At 37.4% G+C, this 13,484-nt stretch overlaps 1 protein-coding gene across 1 annotated transcript in view; it reads right to left on the bottom strand.

The window, feature by feature from the left end:
* The window catches only part of SVEP1 (sushi, von Willebrand factor type A, EGF and pentraxin domain containing 1), a gene marked incomplete at its 5' end in the record, with an annotated part of 184,195 nt that overhangs the window by 68,284 nt on the left and 102,427 nt on the right, over positions 1 to 13,484 (bottom strand). The window contains 7 exons of the mRNA XM_082656871.1: positions 1,189 to 1,390; positions 2,443 to 2,556; positions 3,784 to 3,897; positions 5,490 to 5,586; positions 6,638 to 6,729; positions 7,415 to 7,576; positions 12,996 to 13,157. Of these exons, the coding sequence (XP_082512997.1) occupies positions 1,189 to 1,390; positions 2,443 to 2,556; positions 3,784 to 3,897; positions 5,490 to 5,586; positions 6,638 to 6,729; positions 7,415 to 7,576; positions 12,996 to 13,157 (943 nt within the window). The remainder of the gene's footprint in view (positions 1 to 1,188; positions 1,391 to 2,442; positions 2,557 to 3,783; positions 3,898 to 5,489; positions 5,587 to 6,637; positions 6,730 to 7,414; positions 7,577 to 12,995; positions 13,158 to 13,484) is intronic.

Genomic DNA, 13,484 nt, shown 5'->3' with positions numbered 1-13,484 from the left:
ATTCACTTTGGTGGCAACTAACATTCCTGTTGAATTAGGAGGGTTTACCTTCACTTTTCCTCTAGTTATTTAGGATTTAGACAAATTTGGTATTCATCAATTGTTTTGGACCCTGGGGAGAGTTTGGAACTCTTGCTGTTCATTTGGAAATTCTCATTGCCTATGGTTAGGGGCTGTATGCCAGAAGATATAAAAAAGCCCACGAAAAGATGATGCTACCCTGCTAATACCTCATTTCCATATTAAGAGTGAAAGTCTCACTGGCAGAACTGGCTTCCTATTTCTTCCAGAGAGTATCCTAGCTCTGTTAGGGGACGGTAATGGAAGGGGGCTGAACCGGAAAAGTACTGGGAAATGTTGCAACTGAGGTAGAATTCTTTTTTTTTTTTTTTTTTTGCTTTTAACTTTTGAAAACTTACAGAACCAGTTGCTTGTTGAGGGCAATAACGTTTCCTAAAATTTTGCAAGTAATACCAGTCTGTCTTTTGCACTGCAGAAGCCACAGATCCTGCAAGAGGAAGGGGATGGAATAGGGCAGACTTGATAGTAATAAAAAAAAAAAAGTGTTGGTTTTCAAACTGCTTTCTACTGGCACCCTAAGAGCTGCCTCAGGAAGACAGAGTCTTTCTCCCCAAAAACACTACTATTTTCAACCCCAAAAGCTTAGCTTTTATTGTTTTATTTGTTTACACTCAGATTTCTCCTGAAACAAGGGTTACTAAACTAAAAAAAAAAGTTTGAAAACCATGGTTACAGAATGTAGAATGGCGCTGTGACAGTAGAATTGCACAATTCCTATTTTAGCTAGTGGGAAAACTCCAGCTAAAATATAAAACATTTAAAACTGGGTTTTGTACAGTGCCTCTGCATTTGCTTCCGAATAAATGTGCTTCCTTTCATCTTTTATGACTTCCCAAGTATAGAACAGTGGTTTCCAAGTCTGGCTGTGCATCAGAATCACTGGGGAACTTAACACATACAGGTTGTCTATTTTAAAATTATAGACTTTACCCAAGACTTAGGAAATCAGAACATCAGGTGGTAGGCTGATTCTACCATAGCTTATCCTTGGGCTAGGATTTGGGAAGGGCTGACTTGGAATTCAAAGTAATACTCTGGAAAGACTGCAGAATGACTGAACAGTTAAGATAATAAAAATAGTGAAAGGAGCCAGACTTAGTCTTTTACCTGAAGCTATTGGCACCATCCTTGCAGGTAGCTCCATTTTTGCACGGTTGGCTGAAACACTCATCCACGTTGATTTCACACCGGTTGCCCAAAAATCCAGGTGGGCACTTGCACAAGAAGCCCCCAAGCTGATCTTCACAGACTGCATTATTTAAGCATGGGCTTGACTGGCATTCATTGACTTCCGTTTCACAGTGTAGGCCTGGGGATGGATGAGGACGAGAAGGAGCCCGCATGTTAACCCCTTGGGAAAACTGGGGTCAAGGTGCTGCCTCCTTAGGGCACGCTGCTTCTAAAGGACAGGAATGGAGGCTGCGGAGCCACTGGCCTACCAAACTGGTTTCACAGCCATTCTTCAACAAGCTCTGGCTTTTCTACATCATTTTAGGACTGCGTTTTTGAAAATCTGCTCTTTCAATCTTACCTCTTTCTGAAACGAACATTAGCAATGAATATCTAATTGAGATAATGTTAAAAAATGGAACTAGCAAATTTAGTTCAAAATGTTCCTCTGTTTCTTTGACCTTGCCTCTTTCCTTCACTGATCATTTTCTGTTTTGGACTTCTTCTTTATCAGTTAAGTGTAGATAGATAAATATTTTAACTCTATTATTTAGCATCCATTCACAATATGATTTTATATAATTTAACTCCAGTTCCTTCTTGAGTGCTTGTCTTAGCATATAAACTCATGTCTTCTTTCTCTCTTTCTGTCTCTGTATACACATATATATATACACACATGTACAGGAACATATTATTTTTCTGAACTGTTTGAGAGTAAATTGTAGAAATGATGCCCTTTTACCCCTAAATACTTCAGTGTGAATTTCCTCAAAAATAAGGACTCTCGGGCTTCCCTGGTGGCGCAGTGGTTGAGAGTCCGCCTGCCGATGCAGGGGACGCGGGTTCGTGCCCCGGTCCGGGAAGATCCCACATGCCGCGGAGCGGCTGGGCCCGTGAGCCATGGCCGCTGAGCCTGCATATCCGGAGCCTGTGCTCCGCAACGGGAGGGGCCACAACAGTGAGAGGCCCGCGTACAGCAAAAAAAAAAAAAAAAAATAAGGACTCTCTCTTATGAAATCACAGCACAGTTATGAAATCACAGCACAGTTGTAAAATCAGAAAATTAATATTAACTTATATAATATTACATATATATATATATATATATATATGGAATGTTCATAAATGTAATGATTTCTGGGGCTTTACAGAACTCTGTGACAACTAGGAAGAATGGAAACATCTTACCCGTGTATCCTTTCACACACGTGCAGCGATAACCAGCTAAGCCATCAACGCAAGTTCCTTTATTTGAACAAGGACTGGAGCTACACTCATTTATGTTTTCTTCACAGAGTTGACCTGCAAAGAATCATAGAATATCTGAGCTGGAGAAAACTGAAAGGAATTTAAGACTAATCGGTTTTCAAGCAAGTTGTTCAGGCGTAAGAGCAAAACGATTGGAAACCATGGCTAACATGTTTGTGAAAAATTTTGCTCTTTGCCAAATACAATTATTTGCTGAATAATATTCCAATATATGTTATATATATGATATCTATCTATCTATCTATGTATCTATATGTATGTATGTATGTATCTACCTACCTACCTATCACACATTTTCTTTATCCATTCATCCCTTGATTTATACTTAGCTTGTTTCCATATCTTGGCCATTGGCTACTGTGAATACTGTTGCCATGAACGTGAAAATACAGATATCTCTTTGAGATAGTGATTTCATTTCCTTTGGATGCATACCCAGATGGGGGATTGCTGGATTGTATGGTAATTCTACTTTTAATTTTTTGAGGAACTTCCATGCTGTTTTCCATAATGGCTGCACCAATTTACATTCCCACCAACAGTTCACAATGGTCCCCTTTTCTCTATGTCCTTGCCAGCACTGTTATCTCTCATCTCTCTTAATTTTTAATTAATTTTTATTGGAGTATAGTCGATTTACAATGTTGTGTGAGTTTCTACTGTACAGCAAAGTGAATCAGTTACACATATATCCACTCTTTTTAGATTCTATTCCCATATAGATCATTACAGAGTATTGAGTAGAGTTCCCTGTGCTATACAGTAGGTCCTTATTAGTTATCTATTTTAAATATAGTAGTGTTTATATGTCAATCCCAATCTCCCAATTTATCCCTCCCCCTCCTTTTCCCTTTGGTAACCGTTTGCTTTCTACATCTGTGATTCTATTTCTGTTTTGTAAATAGGTTCATTTGTACCGTATTTTTTAGATCCCACATATAAGCAATATCCTATGATATCTGTCTTTCTCTTTCTGACTTACTTCACTTAGTACAATAATCTCTAGGTCTATCCATGTCGCTGCAAATAACATTACTTCATTCTTTTTCATGGCTGAGTAATATTCCATTGTGTGTGTGTGTGTGTGTGTGTGTGTGTGTGTGTGTGTACACACCCACACACACACATCTTCTTTATCCATTCCTCCATCGATGGACATTTATCTTTTGATAATAGTCATTCTAACAGGTGTGAGGTGGTAACTCATTATTTTAAGGATTCCAGGGTTAATATTCTAAGAACGAGAAACTTTCCCCTTACCTGTGTAACCAGATGGGCATTCACAAATGAACTCCCCAACTTGGTCTTTACAAATTCCATTGTTGTAGCATGGCAGTGAGCTGCATTCATCAATGTCTGTTTCACATTTTAAGCCTAAAATGCAAACCAGACACTGAAGGTCAATCAAAGAGCGGATTAACAGAAACAGAACCATGATCATTTAAAGATAATTATCCCGATAATCTGAATTTATACGGAGTGGTGGTGGTGAAGGAAAGGGCAATATTTGTTAAGAGCTACCATCTAGTTAAGTATTTAATGAAGGTATTACCTCTCTCTAAACAGCTTTAAGATATCCTTATAAGGATACATAAAAGATAGCAAAAGATCCTAAGTTAGAAGTAGAGGGGGAAAAAGGGAAATCTGGAAGCATAAAATAGAGCCAGGAATTAGTTTAATTCCAAAGTGAAAAATACAGAGTCATATATACTTGCTACCAACGCCACTTGGCGGAGTAGGGGTGGCGGGACTAAATCCTGCCAGACCTCAGCTCATATGTCAGGTATCCTAGAATGGGGTGCATCTTCCCATAGGGTGCACACAGGCTTTCTATGGGCTAGCTCTGCCGAAACCCAGGTTCTTCTGCACCAGGGGGTCTCAAAGTGTGGTCCCTGGACCAACAATATCAGTAATCCCCTGGGAATGTGACAGAAATGCAAATTCTCACAACTTCCCTAGACCTACTGAATCAGAAATTCTGGGATTGGGCTCCAGCAATCTGTGTTTTAAGAAGTCCTCCAGATGGTTCTGATGCACGTCAAAATTTGAGAATCATTGTCCTACATTATGCTTTTCTCAACCACCTCTCACTTATAAAATTCTAGGACAAGTTCATTATTTCTTGTGGAATGTTGGGACAGAAATTTTTATAAGAATTGAAACCCACACACATGCACATATGCACATGGTGAAATAAGTGGAATGACAACATTCTGTATTTTGTTTTCCAACTTCTCTTTTGCTTATCTTGCGGTGAATTATTTAAATACCACTTTCTCATTAAAAACACTTCATGTTGGTGGCATAAAACTCGAAAAAAAATGTAAAAACTGCATTTCTGGAAGAAAACAGGAAATTATTTTAAATAAACTGCAATTTTTAAGATATAGTTCATTTCGCCTCAAAAATTATATTTCTGGACTGAGCTGGAATTTGAACCAAACTGCAAGAAAACATAATTCTTACATAATTCCTATGTAATCAAGTTCAAAGCCACGCTATGTTTCTAAGCACAGCTTCCAGAAAGAAAGCAAGCAACAAATCATGGCCATTCATGAGAACTTCCATTCATGTGAAACAAATGAGAGAAACTGGAGTTTGTTTAAAAATGTTTATGCTGGACAATCTGTTCTATGTTGAGTGTCATGCATTTAATTTGTGTTAGAATGCAACCTTGGACACGGCCTCTGGAACCGTATCCCAATTTAAATCGTGAGTTATGATGTGACTTTTCATAGAGAAGATGATTCTTTATTCTTCCCCCAAAACGTGCAAAGAAAACTGTCATTCGTAAGATATGTATGCTTTTTTCACTTATTGGTTTGTCTTGTTCAACCAAACTTCTGTGCAATTATACAGTCTAATGTATCTTATGGCGTTTATTTTTAATGTTTCAAAGTTTGATACTGCGAGTCACAATGATACTGTATGAAAAACACATGAAAATTTGCATTCCTCTGTGTTACCTGTATATCCAGTTGGACAGAGACACACATAACCACGCCCAAGTTGTTGGCAGGTTCCACTATTGTGGCAGGGGTTTAAGAAACATTCATGGAAAACCTACCAGTGGCAGAAAAGAAATTTATCAGAGACAAAACACTATTTGTTTCAAAGCAATTCTGAGTAGGGAGTTAGAAGGTTTACATCAGGTTTTGGTTTCCAGGTGAGTCCAGCTGAACGGCTGCCTGCATAACGCTGGTACCTGCCATATATGGGCACATATGCTATATATTATTCTTGAGAGATGTTCTGATAAACCCAGGCAGTGTTGCTAAATGCTGGCTCCATTTAAGGCATTTTAAAAAGTATACTAAGGACAGGCCCCAACCCAGACCAGCTAAATCAGGAATCTGTGGAAGTGGTATCTGTGCATCGTTTTTAAAAGTAAGCCAGTGGATTCTAATGTGTCTGTGTCCATTACGTGCAGTTTCAAATATGACTTATGAAGCCGTTATAAGTGAGTATGTTTGGATGTAGGAAGTTAAAATAAGAAATATAACTTCATTATCCTCCTTAAAAATACTTAAAGCCAAGGAATTTATTATGACATTGGCAAGGTGCATTCAGAGTAATGGCTGAATCACCCAAAATAATTATTCTTAACTAGTCTTCAAAAAAATAAATGGAAAAGTTTTATGAGTTATGTTACTTATTTTTTAAAAAACCCACAACTTACTCCAATAAATGATTTTTATTTTTGCTGGCAAAAAATTTACATAACTTTCATGAAAGTTGAGTAACTCTTCCTGCTAATCGGAAAAGGCCTTTGGTTAATCCAAACGCCCTTACTCAAATGATGGGTTATGCTCACGGTACATGGTACATGTAAATTATTAGCAAATCAAAAGACTCCCCACATCTACAATTCTCTGTGCCAGACATTGCTGGGAAAAATTCCCATTTCTGGTACTTAGAACTTCTAATGCTGCATTTTTGGAAAGTTCATTTTATAAGTCATAAGCAAATGTAATTATTCATTGATAATATTCATGAGTCTTGATTACTTGAAGTTTCAACTCTGGCAGTTTTTCCTCTGTGGGACACGTATAATGACAAGTTGTTTTCCAAGAATTCCATTAGAGAAAATTTTATAAATATAAAATGGACTTGCCTGACTGCTGACTTCATACTTCTTTTTGATATGTCCAGGAGAAGCAACGGGCACTACACTTTCCTCTGCTGCTGAGAAAGTTGAACTAAAACCTAATAAAATTATGGGAAAACAACTGAAAAACATATTTGTGTGTAGTAGATATTACCAATAAATAGACTCTATTTTTTTTCTTTTTTAAAAATTGAAGTATAGTTGTTTTACTGCTAATTTCTGCTGTACAGCAAAGTGATTCGGTTATACAAATACATACATTCTTTTTAAAAATTCTTTTCCATTATGGTTTATCATAGGATATTGAATACAGTTCCCTGTGCTATACAGTAGGGCCTTGTTTATCCATTCTATATATAACAGCTTACATCTGTTAATCCCAGCCTCCCACTCCACCCCTCCTCCAAAAGCCCCTCCCCCTTGGCAACCACAAGTCTGTTCTCTAGGAGCAGACTCTATTTAAATCCCATAGTCAAGATTCTGATTCTCAGAGTGGGCAAAGCCACATATATTTTGTTTCAGTAATATAAAGAGAGCACAGAGATGGATGGAATTATGTCATTAAATTCTAGACTTTCAGAAATTTGGAATTTATCAAGTTCGACATTCCCAAAATAAGAATCTCTGAGTCACTGTCATCAAAAAGACCTTCAGAAGGATAGTTTAACACATCCGGACACCCAAAGGCACTGAAAATAGTAATATTCAGAATTGAAGCTACCGCAGAGATAAACAAAAGTCTCCAACACAGGGTTACATGAGAAATGAAGGATATCATCTTACTGGAACAATCTGTGATGGATCTGGCACCAGTGATGGTTGTAGTTCCATAAAAGGGACAAGATAAGCAGAAGGACTTCCCTGGATTGGGCTGGTAGTAGTCTCGAGGACATGGATAACAGGGCATTAACCCAGAACGAGAGAACTCTCCTACTGGACAAGGCACTGCAAAAGTAAGAACAAATCATTTGTGCTTCCTAGTAGTATACCCTACCTCTAAAAGAAGCTTTGGTTATAAGAAAGCTATCGCATTGCTAATATTTTCCCTTGCACGTACTTAATACCCAGACCATTTTATCACCTAGATAAATGTATTGTTGTTTCCTTCCCATCTTTAACGACACACAGCAACTCAGGAAAAATCAGAATTGGCCGTATAATATTGTGTTATGATTTTTCCACTTAACTTTATATCATAAGCAAATCATTCCCCAAATCATTAAGTAACATGGTGTTTAACAAATGAAAAATGTTACATCTCATTGGCAGACCATAACTGATCTCACGTTTCCTCTCCTGTTGAACACTTAGCTCGTTTCTACTAGTTTGCTATTATAAATAATGCTGACATGAAATTTTCTCTATAAATTTTTTAATATAGCTCTGATTATTTCCTTGGGATAACACTTGACTTTGAGTAGTTGAGTAGTTAGAGCTAAAGATATGACAATTTAAAGCCATAAATGTGTCATGCCCAAATGTTTAAATAATGTAATTTACAGTCCCATTGGCAGCGTATGAAATTGCCCTTCTCACTGCATGCTCAGCCTTCAAAATGATTATTTACTTTTTTCCTACTTGAAGGTAAAAATGGAATCACGCTGTTATTTTAATTTGCATTTTGATGATAAATGAAGTTGCATTTTTTACGTTTCCCAGAAATTTTTATTTCCCCTCTAGAGTTGTCTATTATTTACTGGGGGTCTTTTATTTTTAAAACTTTTAATGTCATTTTGGGTTAGACATGCTTTTCGTAAACAACATGCAGTTGAATATTATCTTTTAACCAAATTGGAAATTCTCTTGCCAAGATTTGGTGGAATATAAGAAAACAGCCCCAAACATAAATTTTGGTTACATCTGGTAGAGGGAGAGTGGGGTAGAGCACCCATGATTAAATCCTTGGGTTGGGGTTTTAGACTGTGACCCATAGACAAATTCAGGTGGAGTGTGTGAACTGGAGTCATTTGGGTGAGCCCTGAAACCATTATAAACTGAGAAAACTACTAAAACTATTAAGACTTGTCTGCATAAAATTAAGTATAGAAGACAGGACACAGGGAAACAGCTACTCAGGATATCAGCATACTTATCATTTAGGTTTTGGATTCTTGATAATAAAAATTAGTATAGCAGAAATAATTACCAATATGGTTGAAAAATTTAGAGATACACTTGAGGCTCAAGGGAGCATGATACTCCAAGTGATGGCATCTCTTTTTTATTGGTATGACAATAAACATGAAGTAAATGACAACACATCTGTCGTAATCTCAAGACGCTTTGATCAAATTTCTTAAGCAAAAAGAGCCAGGCAAATCTCTTGTAAAAGAGCTCTTTTACGTACCCAACTGACAAAAAGTAGAGAGTTGAATCAAGAGATGGCAGAAGATAACATAGATATTAATGCATATTTAGAAAAAAAAATTTCTGGTGGCTACATTTGCTATATTCAAGAAGAGTTTTAAACTACAAGTATCTTTGTTTCACCAAGAATAAAATAATCTACTCTGTTACTAGATGTAGACAGGGCTTTGCACAAACATATTATAAACCTATAGGAGTTTAAAATGGGTTTTCTGATTCCCAAGTTTCCAAAAATGATTGTCTATTTGGAAAAGGTACCTTCCAAATAGCTAATTAGTTAATTGGAAGCATAGATCTTCCACTGATAAAAGTATAAATTTTCTGTTTGAGAGGATATCTATGAGTGTGCATCATATGCTAGAAATATAAATGCTGCCACTTAAACCCAAGATGCTATAATGAATGAAACTGCTTTTTCCATATAACTTTTTTCAGTACAATCTTAAAAAGAAGAAAAAGAAATCTTAAAAAGAAAAAAAGACTGTGCCCCTAAAAACTGACAGAATTATACTGTCAGTTGTAGCACATAATTATACTATAATTGTCAAAAATTATACTAAGACATAATAATAATAAAATCTTAAGATTAAAAATAAGCCAATTAGCATCTCAAAATAGCAAACATGGTGTTGTGATGTCTGTACTTTGCTTTTTGACCTAGAAAGTGTAAAATAAACTTTCATGTGGAAATTAGTTTAAATTACATTCCAAGGGCAGACAGTTGTCATCACAAATATACTTTCCAAGAGTGAATAATCAGCATTTAATATATAATTTATATATGCAGTACCTATATATACACACACACACACACACACATATACATACACACACATATAATATATGAATGTATAAACATATACATAATAATAGCACTATCTAGTACACAGTACAGTATTAAATACACATGCATACACACATGACACAGTTCCTAATGGACTAACGTCATAAGAAAAGATGTGAGAAAGTTTCATTTTGAACCTTGGCCACAGAAACTGTGGTTTCTAAATCAAGACAAATGGAACAAAACTCTTCTCACCTCTTCTACTGTAGAGAAAGAGAAAAAAAGTATTCAAATATGCCAAAAGTGATATCAAAATAGAATTAAAAATAAAGCACTGAAATGACCAGGGAAAAATGTAACCTCACATGTCTGTCCCCTGATAGTGTAAAGGAATAAATACAGCCTTGGAGCCATTGGTTTCCTATGACAAAGCCAAAAGTCAAAGCCTCTTATTCTGAGCCTCCTTTTAACTTCATCCTACAGGGCTGGGCTAAGAAGTGTTATCCTCCTGTGCCACAAATAACCTTTCCTTCTATTGGGACCATATGTAAACAACACCATCACCAAAAACTCATTTGTGGGATTAATTATTTTGATAAAAATCATTTTTAAAAAATGGAAAATTTCAGGCTCTTTTGTAACCAAGGACTCAAGACTATCTAATATCCTAATAAGTGACAATCGGTGAAATGTATAAAGAATGTTACATTATGCTAACATAGCAATATACTTAAAGATAACTGCTATATTTATTAATGATATTTTCAGTTCAACAGGCCAAAGGAGGCAAAAAGTGATATGTCAGCAAAAAATAAGATAAACTGTACAACATGCCCATAAAACATAAATCAGTACAGAAAGAGAAAAGAGGAGAAGGAGAGAAAGAAAGAAGGGGAGGGGGAGAGAGGGACAGAAAAGGGAAAACTAAGGAAAATATATAAGGGACTGTTTTAGAACTCACACACATTTAAATTTAAAGTAAAAGTAAAATGGTGTTTACCCAGCACCGTAGGGGAAAGTGTCATTACCAAATATTACCAGTTCCTACTCAGGACAAGTAGACTGTGGTTAAACATATGCTAGAAATATTAGGAGAAATGGAACAGTTACCAGGAATTTAGAGATTTCCTGGGAATTATAATTACTTAATTGCAGTAATTTGCTATTAGAAAACCTCAAGGATTATTTGGAAAGTTAAAGGATAAAAATTTATCAACTATGAACTTGTTTCACTGTAAGAATCCTAGTTGCTTTTGTGGTTGGAAGGAAGGAAGGAAGGAGAGAGGGAGGGAGGGAGAGAGGGAGACAGAGAGAGAGAGAGGATTTTTTCCTGCAGACTTTCTTCCATAGTTAGCTTGTATACTGACAAAATAATAGAGTCTTTGGCAGATCTCTTTCAACCATAATGTGAGGTTTTGTTTGACTTTTAATTAAAAAAAAATCCACAGCTGGTATTACACAACACACGTGGTTTCTGAGTTTCAAATAGGTCCTAGTTAAATTCTCTTCTCATCAGTGAAACATTAGGTCGATGAACACTGCTCTCCCAATTCCTCTGGTCTAAGAGGCTTTCATCTACTGTGAAATTCTGAGAGTCAACCCGATGGAGCATATAAAACCTATAACTCACAGTATGTATTACCTGTAGCACTTAAGTTATGAGGACTACGACTCCCAGGAAGCAATGCTGGACACGCTCCATCCCCTCCCTACCACCACACTCAAACATCCTAAGCATCTGTTTTCTAGGACTCTCAGCCTCTAAGTGGATGCAGATGTATATATGATTGGGGTGCAATGAGGATGGGATGTGTGTGTAGCTTGAGGGAATGGGGAACCAGCAGACTGGCTTCTTAAAAACATCACTCAGTAAGGGAAGAGTTTAAACTTTCAGATTGCCATAGACCTTAGGTTTTTCAGTAAGGGTATAAAGAATGGGAAGGACTCACAATTTTTTAAAAAGTCATCTTTTGGGCTTCCCTGGTGGCGCAGTGGTTGAGAGTCCACCTGCCGATGCAGGGGACACGGGTTCGTGCCCCGGTCCGGGAAGATCCCACATGCCGTGGAGCGGCTGGGCCCGTGAGCCATGGCCGCTGGGCCAGCACGTCCGGAGCCTGTGCTCCGCAACGAGAGAGGCCACGACAGTGAGAGGCCCACATAACGCAAAAAAAAAAAAAAAAAAAAAAAAAAAAGTCATCTTTTAGCCAGGCATGTTTGTTCTGTTCCCAGTGATGTAGCAGAGAGAGGCCAACAAATTTTTATTTTTTGCAAAGTTCCACTGAAATTGCAAAGTCATTGCAGTTTATGGGAGTTTCTGGCAATAGGCTGACCTTGACTGTCAGACCTAGTTTCACTGTCATTCTAAGTTTTCATCTTTTGCTTTTGTTTATGGCTTCCAGTTTTTTCACTGCTGGAAAACTGTACTTGGTAGGGATGTTAGAACTATTTGAAAAACAGAACTCTAATCTTTATATTTCTATTTAAACCAGTGGTTCTCAATGTGTGGTCCCTGGACCAAGCAGAATCAGTATCACTTGAGAACTAGTTAGAAATGCAAATTCTCAGGCCCCACACCTGACCTGCTGAATTAAAAACTCTGGGGCTGGGGCCCAGCAATCTATGTTTTAACAAACCCTCCATGGTGACATTTGAGAACCAAAATTAGTCATACTTTAGAATCACCTGGGGGAACTTCAGAAGAAAACCAGAAAACTTAAATCAGAATATCCGGGGGGGCAGAGACTGGGTTTCAGTATTCTAAAAATACTGATGTAAACGTGCAATGATTCTAGTGTGCAGCCAGATAATCACTCATGAAGATCTTCAAACTGTAGGGAATGAACGTTACAATTCAGAGGTTGTATTTTTAGAGTTTCAAGGAACGTTAGATAAGACCTCATTTTAACCCGAGGAATCTAAGTTCCTAGTTGAGATGTATTTCTATCATATCATGTGGCCACATGGTTACAAATGTTGAGGGCTGGGACCAAGCGTTGTGCTTCTTGTGTGTTCCTAACGGTACCAGCACGGTGTTTATATTATGGGTGTTTACACTTAAGTATTGACTGGCCGAATAGAAGGAAACTCTCTATAAAGAGACAGTTATTTACATTCTTTGCATGCAGTAGACATATGGTTTTGCTAAAAAGATTCCACTCCTCCACGCGTAGAACCTAGGAGGCTTGGGAAAAAAAGCGATGTCTAAGACTTAACCTCCACAAGCAGAAATGTCCACGGCTCCTCTCTTCACTGTTGAAGTATTTTCTGGACATACGAGGCAACCCCGGGAACCAAACGCTGGCTGATAGCTGCCCAGTGGACAAGATTCGCAGGTCTCAAGCCCATTTGATGAGTAGGTGCCTTGCTTACACTGAGCTAAAACGAAAAATGTAACATGGTTAATAACGATGACATCAGCTATACAAAATTAGCACTGTGTACAACAGGATTTTCCACATTTTAATTTACTTAGGATAGAATGAGGGTCACGAAGAACTCCAAGCATACACGTCATATTTTAGACTCCCCGTACTTCCGTATATGAAGTCTTAGGCTCATTTCCAGTTACTTGTATTATGACCTAGCACGGTGTTTGACACATAGAAAATGTCGACAAAGAGTTTTTGGGTGAAGTTAGAAACCTGCACCTCAGAAAGGCACACTCATAAGATCAAGCTGTCACGGGGAAGCTTGTTTCTGTAC

Source organism: Grampus griseus (genome assembly GCF_964374135.1).
Source record: "Grampus griseus genome assembly, chromosome: 6".
In the NCBI taxonomy this organism is placed as follows: Eukaryota; Metazoa; Chordata; class Mammalia; order Artiodactyla; family Delphinidae; genus Grampus; species Grampus griseus.
The sequence above is the reverse complement of the archived record's forward strand: the minus strand, read 5'-3'. Positions and strand labels throughout refer to the sequence as shown.